This window comes from Orcinus orca, chromosome 18 (assembly GCF_937001465.1).
Source record: "Orcinus orca chromosome 18, mOrcOrc1.1, whole genome shotgun sequence".
NCBI lineage: Eukaryota > Metazoa > Chordata > Mammalia > Artiodactyla > Delphinidae > Orcinus > Orcinus orca.
In genome coordinates this window covers 65,485,136-65,499,778 of record NC_064576.1, presented here as the reverse complement: position 1 = coordinate 65,499,778, position 14,643 = coordinate 65,485,136, and the positions used below count along the sequence as shown (strand labels likewise).

The 14,643-nt window shown below is 37.3% G+C and overlaps 1 protein-coding gene across 2 annotated transcripts in view; it reads right to left on the bottom strand.

Moving 5' to 3' along the window:
• Positions 1-3,422: 3,422 nt before the first annotated feature.
• TRPC4 (transient receptor potential cation channel subfamily C member 4) overlaps positions 3,423-14,643 on the bottom strand; it is a 161,996-nt gene continuing 150,775 nt past the window's right edge. For both annotated transcript variants that reach the window (XM_049701357.1, XM_033410077.2), the window contains exons 9-11: positions 6,084-6,125; positions 5,869-5,958; positions 3,423-4,393 (exon numbers count right to left, since the gene is read on the bottom strand). In XM_049701357.1, the coding sequence (XP_049557314.1) occupies positions 3,671-4,393; positions 5,869-5,958; positions 6,084-6,125 (855 nt within the window). In that variant the 3' untranslated portion in view covers positions 3,423-3,670. The remainder of the gene's footprint in view (positions 4,394-5,868; positions 5,959-6,083; positions 6,126-14,643) is intronic.

Below are 14,643 nucleotides of genomic sequence, written 5' to 3'. Positions count from 1 at the left end.
CTTTATACTCCAACAGTTACCCAAGAAATTTCATTGTTTGGGTTTGTGTGCTGATGACTGAAGTATGTCAAGTTGCTGTCCAGGTCAAGGCAAGAAAGTGAGTATGCTTTCACAGTATTTTAATTGCCAGCCCATAAATAAAATATCTAATTTAAGAAATTTTGATATACAAATATCCAACTTATGAAACAGTTACATTTTGAGGAGGATTATCACTTTGAAAAATAATTCATCATTTTACAAAATAATTCACCACCATTATTTCTTTTTTTTACAGAGCTAGTTCCCTGCTGAAGTTAATATAGACTTATTTACACAGACATTTTCAGGAATACATTCATCACAAACAGTGGAGTGCATCTTTGTAGCATTCTTTCTTGTAAATGGGTTTTCCAAAACATATCTATGGTTAAGTGAAGTGCTATGAACTGAACCTAATTCTACTAAAGTTATACTGAAATTTCTAGATCCTTTTCCACCCAACCCTGGCAATAAATAAGTAAATAAATAAAGGTGAGCAACAAGAAGGTCAAAAGGGCATGAACACAAGATACATTATTTACACAAACCAAAGCATGATGTCAAATCTCTCTCTGGTGTTTAGGAATTTCTGTTGATAGAAGTATGAATAGAAATCAGAAGCAGCCTCAAATTATTCACTTAAAAAACTTAAAGACACATCATCCCTTTACTTTGCAATTCTGCTGTGGTTTTATGTTTTCTTATGCTTTCCCTGCTGTTTCCCTTCATTAACGCTACCTAATATCACTACATATTTAGAATAATATCCAATTCTAGGATATCCAGTACAAGCAATATCCGATATTTTGTTTAAACTCATAAATACCTCTGTCAGTGACATCCGAGGATTGTTAGAAACCATCATTTCTGGAACACTGAAAAGCAGGGTGTTAACCTGCTCCAAAGAAATCCTTCTACTATCACCGTGTTTACCTGTAGAACATCATCACCCTAACCTGATATAAATAAGCTACTGGGAAAAAATTTTTGGTTGCTTTTATTGTTGGTGGTGTTATTGGAAGGAACAGAGGAAATTTGGAATTAAATTTCTTGTAAAGTATGTATCATGGTGATATATATGATGTTTACCGTTGAGGGAAAAACATACACACACAACAGAGGCAGCAAAAAAGGAATCATTGGAAAATACCGCATGTACTGAGAGTATGACTACAATTCCCCTACTACTATATGTCTGACTTAGAACAACTCGAGTATTTAAATCACTGTCTCCCAGGGCTTATTCTGAGTCCTAACATATTTGAGATAAAGGTGTTCCTGAAGCAGTCAGAACATTCATTAAGCTTACTGTGTTTCTCTAAACCTCCCTGGCCCATTCCTAAATCCCTAGGACAAAATCCAGATTTAGGAATGAGCAGCATGTCAGTGCCTCTGGCTTTCCTGAAAACTAAAATCTAATATTTCAAGTTGAATTCTGATATCCCATATCAAATCCATTAAAAAAAAAATCTACTAACTTCTATAATGTAATTGTCTAAAGAGTCAAATACATTGCCTCTTTAATTTTGCATATTCCTTTTGCTTTACAAGAAGGGACACAAATTTATGGAGTTTACCAAACTCATTCTCTCACACTGTAGCATTTCAGAAGTGGCAACAGTAACGTCTATTGTACACATTGTTTTGCTTGGTCTGCATTCTGAGAGGCAGTACAATAAAGCAGTCAAGGGCATGGCCTTGAAGGACTCATCATAGCTTCATCACTAGCTGGGCACCTCAGCTTAGTCAGTGCTTGCCTCGATTTCCTCATCCAAAGAAGTGGGGATAAGAATAGTAGCTACTTCAGAGCGTTGTCATGAGCAGTACATGTGTGTTAGTACACGCATAGCACATAAGACAGTGGCTGGCATTGCTATTGCTGTTAGTCCTTATTCTTGATGTACGGCAATCAGAAACTGGGGTTTGTAATACTACGCAGTTTTTGGTCAGTGCTAAATCATATATGATTTGTCTAGCCCATGGAGGTGATTTTTGACGAAACAAACTCGGCATGTTTCTGTTGATTTGAAATAAATGCTATTGCATGTGGTGAGGAAACTTCTATTTCCATGGTGGCTTAAGTAGATACAAGTTATAGAATTTAAATTTTAAGAAGTTGCCAGCACCTTTTTTGATATTAGATGAAAACACTTCCTTTTCCATGAATGAGTATAATATAAGGTAAATTACCTTATAAACAATAGAAGAAAAAAGCAATGAAGATTTGTCCCCATGGGGAAAACTGTATATCTATACCTACTGTTAAAATTAATAATGATTTTTGGGTGATTTTAATTCTAAAGAAATACCAGTCACTGGGGTAAAGAAGAAGAAACTACTAGGTTTTTGTACTTCTTTTGAATTACAAAAATGCACTGATTGAAAATAGGATTTAACTTTGCTTAGATTTAGATTATTAGAATGAATTCATTTTCATCTGGATGTTATGTACATGCAGTCATCTCGCTTTGTTTAAGGTGCTTATTTTGTTCCAATTTATTGTTATTTTCTAGAAATTTTGCCACATTTTTGAAATGCGCTTATTCACAAAGCCTCATATTTATACTGATTGGCAGGTGAATCTGAAAAAGGTCATAAAAAAACATTAAAATAAAAATTATTTTCTGACAAAATGCCATTAAAAATCATCAGTGGGCTTCTCCGGTGGCACAGTGGTTGAGAATCTGCCTGCCAGTGCAGGGAGCACGGGTTCGAGCCCTGGTCCAGGAAGATCCCACATGCTGCAGAGCAACTGGGCCCGTGAGCCACAACTACTGAGCCTGCGCGTCTGGAGCCTGTGCTCCGCAACAAGAGAGGCCGCAATAGTGAAAGGCCCGCACACCGCGATGAAGAGTGGCCCCCGCTTGCCACAACTAGAGAAAGCCCTTGCACAGAAACGAAGACCCAACACAGCCAAAAAAATTAAAATGAATAAATTAATTTTAAAAATCATCAGTCATCAACATTTATTAAGACGAACATTTCCTTTACTTACTGAAAGGAAAAACTGGGCAACCTAAAACTCTAGAAATTATACCTGACTTTCATTTTAAAAGTCTGAGCTTGACTCTGAGAAGGAGGCTTGTTTGCTTAAACTGTGTATGATAATGTTTTACATGTTCTTAAAAAAAAATTGGATAATATTTGTGTTTTAAAGCCAAATTGTAGGGCTAAGTGAAAAGTCCTTGCTGAGTAACCATCTCTAGAGACCCTAAAAAATTGTGAAAAGCGCTAATATTTCAGCTACATTGTTTTTTGCATATAAAAATATCTATTATAGGAGTCAACTAGCACATATATTGAGTCACATTTGTTTTAATTGAAAAAGAGAGCTAAAAATTTCCTGTAAGTTATTGCAACAGTACAAGAATACAAGGTGCATTTATTTATTAACAAGAATACAAGGTGCATTTATTTATTAACAGCAACAACAACAAATTGTAAAACAAATTGTGAAAGCAAAAGCGGGCTACAAAACAAGGGTGTTTGATAGCCTTTGCCTTATTTAAACATGACATGTCAATAGGCCCCAGTTGATAAATGCTATAAAGTGTACGTTAGCATTGGCTCATTCACCTTTAAACATCCCCCACCCAGTGCACTATGAAAGATGTGTGTTATGGATGAGAAATGCTTCCTCTGTCAAGTATCACAATCTTGTGGTCACGTAATCTTCATGGGTGACCATGTCTGTGAGGTTTGCATCGTAGTCTACACTGCAGTCCTCTTCCTTTGCGTGTTTCTCCTTTGGTATGATTGGAACCGTGTCCTCCACCACCACCTTCTCCGACTTGAATGAACACACTCTCTTGCCAACCTGTAAACCCAGGGAATCCGTATTTCTTTCTCGATGATCTACTAATATACACTGTTCGCTGAGACCTGGGATGTTCAAGTCACCCCGGGAAGCTAACCCTCGAGATTCCAGTTGGATGTTTGTCTCTAGTGGTGCTTCAGCTTGTTGACGAGCCACCTCTTCTGAAACGGAGAAGATTTGGTTTGCATTTTGCTCGGCAGCGTGTTGTTTTGATCGTCTATGAAATAACCCGAAGTTTTTGATATCGGTCACAAAATTCACTTTTCTCTGCTTCTCCCTCGGTGGCTCCTGCACCACCAGGGCGGAGCCGTTGCTGATGGTGTGTCTTTCGGAGGCGATCGCTGCTGATCGTGGGTGAATCAGGGTGGTTAAGTCGAAGAGGCTAAAGTTCTTTTTCTTGTCCTTGCTACTACCTTCGTTATCACTCTTTTCATCCGAGTCTGCGGAGTTAGAAGAATCCTTCGTGCCCTGAGCAGATTGGACCGTAGAGAGTTTGCTTCCTCTTAGTAACCCCAGGACTTCAAAGCGGAAGCTAGAAATGTCTTGCTTCAGTTCCTAAGTGAAATGGAAAACGACGGAATTAGTCTGTGACCTAAACAAATAAACGTTAAGAATCATTATCTGCTCGTTTCATATATGGATCTGACACGTCTTCATTCATTTTTGAGAGCTAGGTGTCCACTCTGCTGTGGTTCTGTTTAGAATTGTCAGTTCTCTCAGGGGCACTTGTATCTATTTGTTATCTCCTAATTTCCCTATCGGAGTTCAGTAGTAATAGGAGACTTCCTACGGTTGATGTAAAAAGAAACAGGAAGAGTTTTCTTTCCCATCACTCTGGTGGAGTATGTTGGGTTTCTTTGGAACTACAGTTTCAAATTCTTTCTCTGCAAAATATTCATCTGCTTTCAAGTCATCTTACATTCTCTCAGGGACATTTTGCTGTCCAAGGGGATATCTAAAACAAAATAATTAAAGTGGAGTCTACCCTTCCAAGAGTTGGCAGTTAGTTTCAATTGTTTATTACCTTGGAGTTGATTTTATCCCAACCTCTGGGGATAAAAAAATCAGCCACTAAATCCTGGGAATTGATTCAGAGCACACAGCACTTCCTAGATTCATCCCTTTATCTTTTGGGGCAGCTGAATTCTCAGTCCTAACCTGCTGGTTGCCTTGTGGTGGCCTCCTGCCACCAGTGCATCTCCCAAAGCATCAGGAATCGTTTAACTCCAAAATTCAGAGGTGTGGCAGCAAAGAACGTTTTGGATCCTAGCCAACTTTCAATCTGTGCTTTAAGTTTTGCAATTTATTTCTCTTCTTACCTAACGCTGCTTATATTTATTCTCTGTTAAGCCTGCTGTTTTTCTTTGTCAAAGGTCTCCTGTAGTGTTTTTTATTTGTTTGTTTTTGCCTATGAGATCTTATTGACTTTAGTCTTCCAAAATCTCTAGCAACTCATGCAGGCTAACAAAGGCATTTTTTATACACATGATTTGAGCAAATATATACTTTGTGTATTCTACCTTTCTTCTGTGATAGAATTGAAAAAACCAAAAACAACTCAGGGAGAAAAACTACTTTTATAAGCTACAGTTAAGCTCAGACCTTAAATTTTCTTTTACCAAAGCCGTGCCGAACACAAAGAAGGTTTTTGTTGTTGTTTTCAGAATGTTGGTTACTAAGTGTTTCAGGTTTAGAAATCAGACCGACATTTCCAAAAGTAAAGCTCACTCAGTAGAGTGTGGCTGGGATGAGCAATCAGAATGCCACAAGGCACTAGGATTTTCTTTGCCTCCAAATAAGTCCCCTCGATCTTTCAGATTGTCTGTTTGAAAGCAATGTACTTTGAAAAGAAATTTTACCGCTTTTTTTTTTTAATATATAAATCAATAGGGCTTGAATTTAAAAATCAGAAGACAGACAGGCTTGCTCAGAACACGTGGCCCAGTTTCCAGCTCTGGTGTTAAACGTGCTGCACCTGGTTCCACGCTCTGCAGAATCTGCCTTTTGGCGACAAAGATGAAAGTGGTTACCTTAAAGTTCTCCTCAGTCAGACCTTCTTCAGTTTTGGCATCTCTAATCATTGCAGCCACGTATCGCTTTACCAGGTTCCTCATAACTTCCTGAGGCATTTGAACACAAGAGAATTGATATTCAGTGCATAAATGTGATTTTTCTCTTGAGTCAGTTCCAAAGAGGAGATTGTGCTTTATTTTAATGTAAGTGTCAAGATATAAGAATAACTTACTTGATATTGGTGATGTCTTCTTAAATTATCAGCAGCTCGCCTCTGAAAAGGGAAGGGACATTTACTTTTTGGTTATAGTGATATTGTACCATTCTGTAAAATAATGCCTGGTTCTTTTAATCAAGAATATTATTTCCCTCATTTCTGCAAAGTGGGAATTTTACTGGACAACAGACAATAAATAGCTAGAGAGAGTGCTTCATATGAATCAAAAGAATGAATGAACCAAAACAACAAAGGGCAAGGTTATAATTCCTACGGCATTTAACATATAGAATAAGTTGTTGATGATGGCAAGATTGTTCATTTAATATAAGTGATGAAGAATTAAGTAATCATACTTAGTATGTATCCCAAATCATTTTAAATGATCCTAAGAGACGCAGATGGGACATATCAAATACAAAATAAATGTCAAATAAAAATAATGATTTGATGGGTAAAAATCTAGCATTATAACAATATGAAGATCTTCATCAATAGCAACATTAAGAATTTAACCATGATATAAAACATGTAATCAGAAACACTGTTAGTGAACTCCCCAACACTTAATTTCAAGCAGATGTACATTAAGAGGAGATTGCTGTTTTAATTAGATGGTTGAATTTAACAAAATAAAATAAAAGGTTCTGATCAAAGATAGGGTTCATTAGATTTAAAAAAAAATAAATGTGACTCTGAGCTATCATTTTGAAGAGATCAGAACGGTTTGGGAGCAGAGCTGGTGTTAGCAGAGAGCAATGATTATGGAGTGTAAAATGGAGAAAGATGTTTAAGGACTAGAAAATGTCCATTATAAATTGAGTTAAATAATAAATGACAAATGATATATTTGCAGATTTCACTAGTATTCTAAAGATACTAGAAAAAAATCTATCATAATCCCAATTTTATGCATGTCGGATAAATATCAGTATTGATTCTTAAGGAAGAAAACTAGCCAAAGTAATGTAAAATAAAAATACTTCTGTTACAAGGGAATGAATTTGGTAAATTGTGAGAAAGCAGAAGAGATAACATATCGGGCTTCCCTGGTGGCGCAGTGGTTGAGAGTCTGCCTGCCGACGCAGGGGACACGGGTTCTTGCCCCGGTCCGGAAGGATCCCACATGCCTCAGAGCGGCTGGGCCCATGAGCCATGGGCGCTGAGCCTGTGTGTCCGGAGCCTGTGCTCCGCAAGGGGAGAGGCCACAACAGTGAGAGGCCCGCGTACAGCAAAAAAAAAAAAAAAAAAAAGAGATAACATATCTTGGGTTTAATTAAGTCTTTTGATCTTGTTCTTTACTAAATAATCATAGGCTGTTAAAATGGAATTTTGAAAAGGGCTGTGCATACATCACTGTGGAATGATATTAGACAAAAAATCAAACAATTCAAAAGAAACTCTTTTTTTTCTCTTTAGGACAATAGGGGAAATTGGCCTTTTCACTGGCCATGAGAATGGATTTGTGTTTCATGACTATTAGTGACTTTTAGAAACAGATGAGACCATGCTTAACTTTCTAAAGGCCACTAATGATTGGAATACCATTCAGTATTACATGAATCTTAAGAAACAAATTTTCAAATGATTATGGTATTAATTAAAAGACTGGGAAATTTGAAACTTCATACAAAACTAGAACATCTTGAAAGAAATAGAGCATGGGAATTTTATGACTGGGCCACAAGATGGAGGTATGTGACTCCTGTTTAGACACAGATCAGCTGAAACCCGAGACAAAAGCACTTCTGGAAGGAAACAAGCCTTCCAGGTCTCCTTCCCTTTTTTTTAAGTGAACACAAATACAAAAGCAATCTGTACGCTAACTTCTTCAGCACTCTCAGTGTAAGTATTGTACAGGAGATCGTATTCCATGGTTTAAGTAAATAGAAACTCTGAATTTAATATAGAATTTAGTCGACTCAATTTTTATTATCTTGGGGTTCTATAGCATTTTGCTAGTTTAATCTGTAAAAAGCCAATAAAAACTAGTCAGCAGAGAGCAGTTTGAAATCATGAGTTAACTTTAAATTTCCTTAATGCAAAACTAAAACTAGGGATGACAAAATCAGAAAATTATGAGTAATAAGTGAAAATTATCATGATGCATTTTAGTATTAAAATGAGCACAAACTGTCTTCCCTTCAGTAGAACCTTACTCATACATGAACTTTAAAATTGTAATGCAAATATAAAAAGATCAAAGATCACACTTTAAAAACTAATTCCAGGTTTATTTTTCTAGGAAAAAAATTTTTTTAAGCAAAATAGTCTGCCAGAAGGAAAGAACATAGAAAAAGTTTACTATGATAACAGTAAAAGTTTATTCAATATCCATAGCCCAGGTTTAAGGCTAAGTTAATATAGTTAATTGTTTTTGACAACCAATTTGTTTCCACAACTAGATGGTCATACTACAAAACAGTTTTCAGTATTGCGAGATTATATCAGCCAACCGAACTTCACTATCCTAGGAAGAAAATAAGAATGGATGCAGTTAACCATCTTCTGAGTACTGAAAGCAAAAATGAATGCAATGAATTCACCAATGCTTATTGACCATTACTATCAGGGCTAACTGTGGCTTTTTTCTTACTTTCAGGGAGGTAATGTGGTGTGATGTTAAGAACACCTGGGATTGAAGGTGACTAAGCCTGAATGAGGAATTTATCTCTGAGACCCTCTCCCTTCCACATTTTTTATTTTGCAAGGTAAAGATAAACTCACTGAATGATTTTGAAGATTAAATGAGATAAGAGATTTAAGGCTTCTATTACTAACTAATGTTAGTTCCTGTCCTTTCTCCATTTTTTCCCTTTGTGATTAATATTATGATTTAACATACCTAAAAATATGTTTTAAAAAAATATTCTTGAATCACAAAACCTGTGGATAGTTTAACACATATTGGGATTGCCTCTGGAAAAGTAAAAGAATGTACTTAGGGGTAATTATCTTTGAGTGATTTGCATGGCATTTTATGCTTGAGAAGAACATTTTCTTTAGCTAGAGAGTTGGACGCGTTAGCCTAGGCAATAGAGATTTGTAAATAAGAAATTCATATTTAAGTGATAGGGTGAAGGGATGGTCCTGGTAAATATGGATAGATATAACACAAATTCTGTAGGCAGTTATTTTTGTTTTATTAAGACTTTATTATTTTTTAGAGCAATGCAAGATTCACAGCGAATTGTAGGGGATGGTACAGAAATTTCCCTTAAACCCCTGTCACCACACACTCTTAGCTTCCCCCACTATCGACATCCCCAACCAGAGTGATGCATTTGTTACAACTGATGAACCTACAATGACACATCACTATCACCCAAAGTCCATAGTTACATTATGTTCACTCTTTGTGTTGTACATTCTATGGGTTCTGAATGGAAAGGAGGGGACAGTAAGAGTCCCAGGGGGACAGGGAATGTTGAGGGGAAACAGAGCTGGAGGCCTGCTGCTGGGGTGGGAGCATGACTAAGATTTCTAGCCTGGCTGCTGAGATGTTGGTGCTATTAGAAAAATAATAAAGAATTCAATTTGGGACATGCTGACAAAGGACGTTAAGGTGGAGATGCCACTGTTTATTTTATATTTTGGGGGAAGGTTAGGACTAAAGAAAAAGATTTGAGGATTATATGCATAGGTACAAGAGTGGATACAATCACAAATCCACATTTCTTGGCATTGCTAAAGGGAAACCATCATGAACAATAAAATCTTCGATAAATTGTGAATATATCTATTAGGAATGCATAAAATATTCCTTTCATTTTAAATTAGCTTTCTTAGGCTAATACTAAAATTAATTTAATTATCTAAATTCTCAGAATCTACCAAAGGTCAAGGAACACAAGATCGGGTTTCAAATATCAATACATGATGACTGACGTGTAGGCATTAAGAACAGACATGTTACTTATTAGAACGGAAGAGCTGGTCCAGTCTCATTGCCTCATTTATAAGCAAGGAAACCAAGGTCCCCACAGTTGAGTGAGTAACAAAAATACTACAATGTTCTAAAGGCAGTGCCAGTCCTAGAATCCCAGGCTAGAATTTACTCTTTACTCCTTGCTTTTTTGATCAAGTGGACACTAAGAGACATATAAGAACATCTGTTTTGCATCCTATGACTTTGCCTCTTTCTCCCAACACATCTTAGTTTGTGGGTCAGCATCCTTTCCAGACTGGATCCTCATTTATTTGAATAAAAATTAACCACAAAATGCATGGCATATGTTGTACTAGTTTCCTAGGGCTACCATGCAAAGTACCACAAAGTGCGTGGCTTAAAACAACAGAAATTTATTAGCTCACACTTCTGGAGGCAGAAGTCTCGAATCAAGATGTTGGCAGTTCCATGTTCCCTCCGAGACTCACAGTAGAATCCTGCCTTTCCTCTTCCTAGCTTCTAGTGGTATCTTAATCTCTGATGCTCCTTGGCTTATGCCTGCACAATTCCAATATCTACTCCATCACCACATGACGTGCTTCCTGTGTTTCCAGGTCTTCAAATGTTCATGTCCTTATGAGGTCTCTCCTCCAGTAGGAGCTCATCTTAACAAATCACATCTGCAAAGACCCTGTTTCCAAATAAGGTCATATTCTGAGGTGCTGGGGATTTTGAGTTCAAAGTATCTTTATGGGGGAGACACAATTCAATCCATAATATATGCACTCTTTGCCATAAACATAATGATCATTTTTGGCAACCGGTGACATCGTTAAATATTTATCATAGAGCTGCCACCAACAACACCTCTTTGTTGGGTAAAGATCAGCTGCACTTCGAAAGGATTTACTCTCATAAGGGAAAGCATTACATCTTATAACTCTCACTGGAAGTGACTAAGACCAGAATGGACCAATGTGTGTTTATAAAAGTAACAGAATGAAGGACAGTTCATTAAAAAATACCTAAGTGGGTAAGAGGTATTTAATTTTTTCAAGCCATTCACATGTTAAACTTCGATTGATAAGTGATCTGCAATGACTAGGGGTTCTCTGTTTTTACTAAATAGTAATGAACGAGGTAGAATTATAGCATGATAGGCCTGGGTTAGGAATAAGGACTTTCCTGTGGATGAGTTCATGTTTACAGCGTTACTGAGAAATTTGTGGAATTGCGTTTGGCAGCTTTTTCTAAAATAACTTGGGTTGATTTTCTGTTATGTTTAAGAAAAATGAGCCACGTGACTGATCAGGGACCTTCCTTCCCTAACTTGATGTCTAGGAAAAATATTTTGGAGGAAGACGTGCACTTTAAGATGGCGGTTTTCTCCACGAATTACATCGGAAGTCTGGCTCGGTTCTTTGGCAGAGTGGCTTTGAACGCAGGTGCCCAGGGCACACCTGCCCACCACATTAGCAGATCTCTCTCTTTGCAGGTTCCTCCTGCTTTGTTAGGACAAGACAATGGCAGTATTTGGATCACAGAACTAATGATAAAGGAAACGACCAACTAGTGAGAAGCCTTGCTGCCCAGAGGTAACCTCTCATTTCAATAGAAGTGTCAGGTTGCTTTAGAGCAGGAAGGGTTTTGCAGCTATGAAAGAAAGGGCTCTGGGGAATCCATGGTGACATTTTGTCACTCTTTATCTCTCATTTTCCCGGGTCCAATATGTGGAATGTCAGGCTTACTCCATGTAGCTCGTTCCCTGCAGTCAATTGTCAGTGCCGTTTTCTCTCATTTCCACTCTGGTTTTGGTCTGTCACTGATTTTAAGCCCATGAATTATGCCTTTTATTCTCTGCTTTGCTCAGTGAATCCCTGCAAGGGGGCAGCTTGCTGTGCTCTTCTTTTAAAAAAAACAAGTAAAAAGGCAAGGGGCCATTTCAGGATGTGATCCCTCTGTAAAGATTGTAGTTCGGCTCATTTATAGATGAATCTACACATATTGTTCTCTACAAACATACTTTCTAAGCATATAAAAATAAATGATATAAGAAGCTGAAGGTTGCCTTGTCAAAGCAAGTATTCAGGATCTCACTCTGGAAATAGCAAGAAGAAATTTGTTCCTCTAGATTCCCACTTAGGAAAGAAAATTTAATTGAAAGTTCCCATCAGCAAATCTTACAGCAATAAATTAGGGATTGAGAGGTACCCATGGATGGACACAGTCGTATCTGTAAGATTTGTTGGTAGGCCTATGAAAAGTCATGAAGATTAAGGGATGACACATTTTGATAATTATAAAACCTGAAGTCTGAAAGGCAAGTACTATTAGCATTTTTTCTTTAGTAATGATAGGTGATGTTAATCCATTCACTGCTCCTAATTCTCTTGCAGTGACTTAACTGAATGTATTTCTGTGGCAACTGGTCAGGCATGAGTATCCCACCTGTGACCCCAGGGTTGAGTGATGCTAAGGGGCCCTAATAGAGATGGTGTTTCGTGTTCCCCTCACTGTGTGCTCCAGAGAAAATGAGAAAGTGGAAAACATAAAACTAGAGGTTAAAACCATTTTTTTATGATTTTATAAAAAGACCTGGTAGTTTTTTGGTTCAGTATATTGCCCATTAACTTTAGCATTCTATTTGGAAACCTGGTCTATGGCATTAAAAATGATTCATATTAATTAAACACTGGCAGGATCTTATTGCATTAACATCTTTTTACTTTAAATTATCTAGACCTCTTGGACAACAAGTACAAACATTGGCTTTTAGTTTAAAAAGCTGAGCTAGATACCAATGCTTTTTTTTAACAGGAATTTCTAATTAAAGTTACAGGCTGGAAGTGCTTGTTAAAATGGAAATTCCTGATGATTGTAAGACACACTAAAGTTTGAGAACCACTGTTTTAATACTGAGAAGAGTATTTGCTGATAACATGTGTTTAAATTCTACAAGTAATATAAAAAACCAGAAGGCTATAAAATGTTGCTTATTTTATGATTGTACTTTCAATATGCTGCCTCTTTGGTGGGATTTTCATGATTTTGCAGAAACAAGGCATCTCTCCATCATGGGCTTGCTCCCACAATAAAAGTGTTGTTCAATAAAGCATTTCTGCTTCATTTCTGCCTTCTCCCGTAAAGCATTCCAAAGGAAAACTTAATTTACCTGGAATTCCCAGTCACCCATAAAAGGAAGTCCAAAGTTTAAAAAAAAAAAAGTTAATGAGTTTTCAGAGCTAGTTGTATCAGTTATTATCCATAAATCGCAAGATAAGATCACCAATGTTGGGCTCCCAGACTGTGGCCAATCAGTAACCCTGAGAGCATTGGCTTCAGCTTTGCAGGGAGGGATCAACAGGGTAACATTCAGGCAGGTGCTGGTGACAAGAGTATGTGAAGCACAAGTGGGAAGGTTTAGAGAAAATGCCTCCAAGAAGGTATAAATTCTACCTCCAGGTCAGCTTTAATTTTCTTCTTCACAAATGTGAAGCAAGTTGGAATGAGAGCAGAAGGTAGGCTGTTAACAAGGGCTTTGGGATACAGGAATCTAAGAGGCAGCGGAAAACAGTGGTGGAATCTGCAAAAGCTGTTGAGAAAAATCAAAAGGTGGACACACAACATGGAGGGTATCGTTGCAAGGTCATCAGAGTTTTCAGGGAAACGAGAGGGCAATGAAACGCACATGGGATGGGGAAACAAAAGACCCGAGTTCTTCCCCAGCTCTGTCACCTAAAACACTGCACAAGGTAAACAAGCTCTTTTTTAAAGGAAATAGTTGAGCTAAATGATTTCTAAGGTGCCTTTGAAGTGTCATGGCGTCTTCTAAGCCGTGCCTTCGTTATACAAAGTGACTGCCAGTGGTACTTCAAAGTCACCTTTCAGTTAATGGATGTGTGTCTATCTCCTGTCTTCATCTGTCTACACGATGAACTATCAGGTCGATTCACCAAATTGAAATGAATTCACAGCACTCACTTTTGGAATTATTTTCTCATTTAACTCCTCCATTAATATTACAAACTTCTTCTTAATTTACTTTTTATTTATCTTACATTTTTCTTTGCAAATAATACATACTATTTATTTCCATCTAAAACCTAAATGTATAAAACTCAAGTAAGGGTATGCATACCACAATATGTCCTTCTCATTCTGGAAATGCAGTCTAGGTAAAAGGTAAATGTACAGCACTGAGTTTGATTAGGTTGGTTCTTTACCCAAGCCTCCACTTCGCAGAGAAGAGGCAGGATTGAGAGTAGGAAGAGAATGGAGAAGAGAGAGGTGACTCACAATATTGACTTAGTTTGTCATAAATTCCCAAAGCATAAAAATATCCATTACCAAAGGTTAGTAAAATTTATATGGCTAGGGAAGAAGGAGTGATTTGAGGTCACAATTAATTGTGAATTACCTTTCTGTGCACCAGCTTGGATCAAAATATTCAAATTTAGAGACAGAGACATTAAAAAGAAACTTGTTTTTCTGACCAGGAATGTATAGAAAAGAAAGCTCTTTAAGTTATACCATTTACCCTTTGAATTACTGTTTTCATAGGAAAGCCCAAGTCAATGTTAAGCTCCTCTTTGCATGTAAGAAATGATGGTAATATACTCCTAAAAATATGTCAACAGTGGGAGGATTCTGGGGGACGGGAGAGAGAGTTGGAAGTCAAATTCTTAG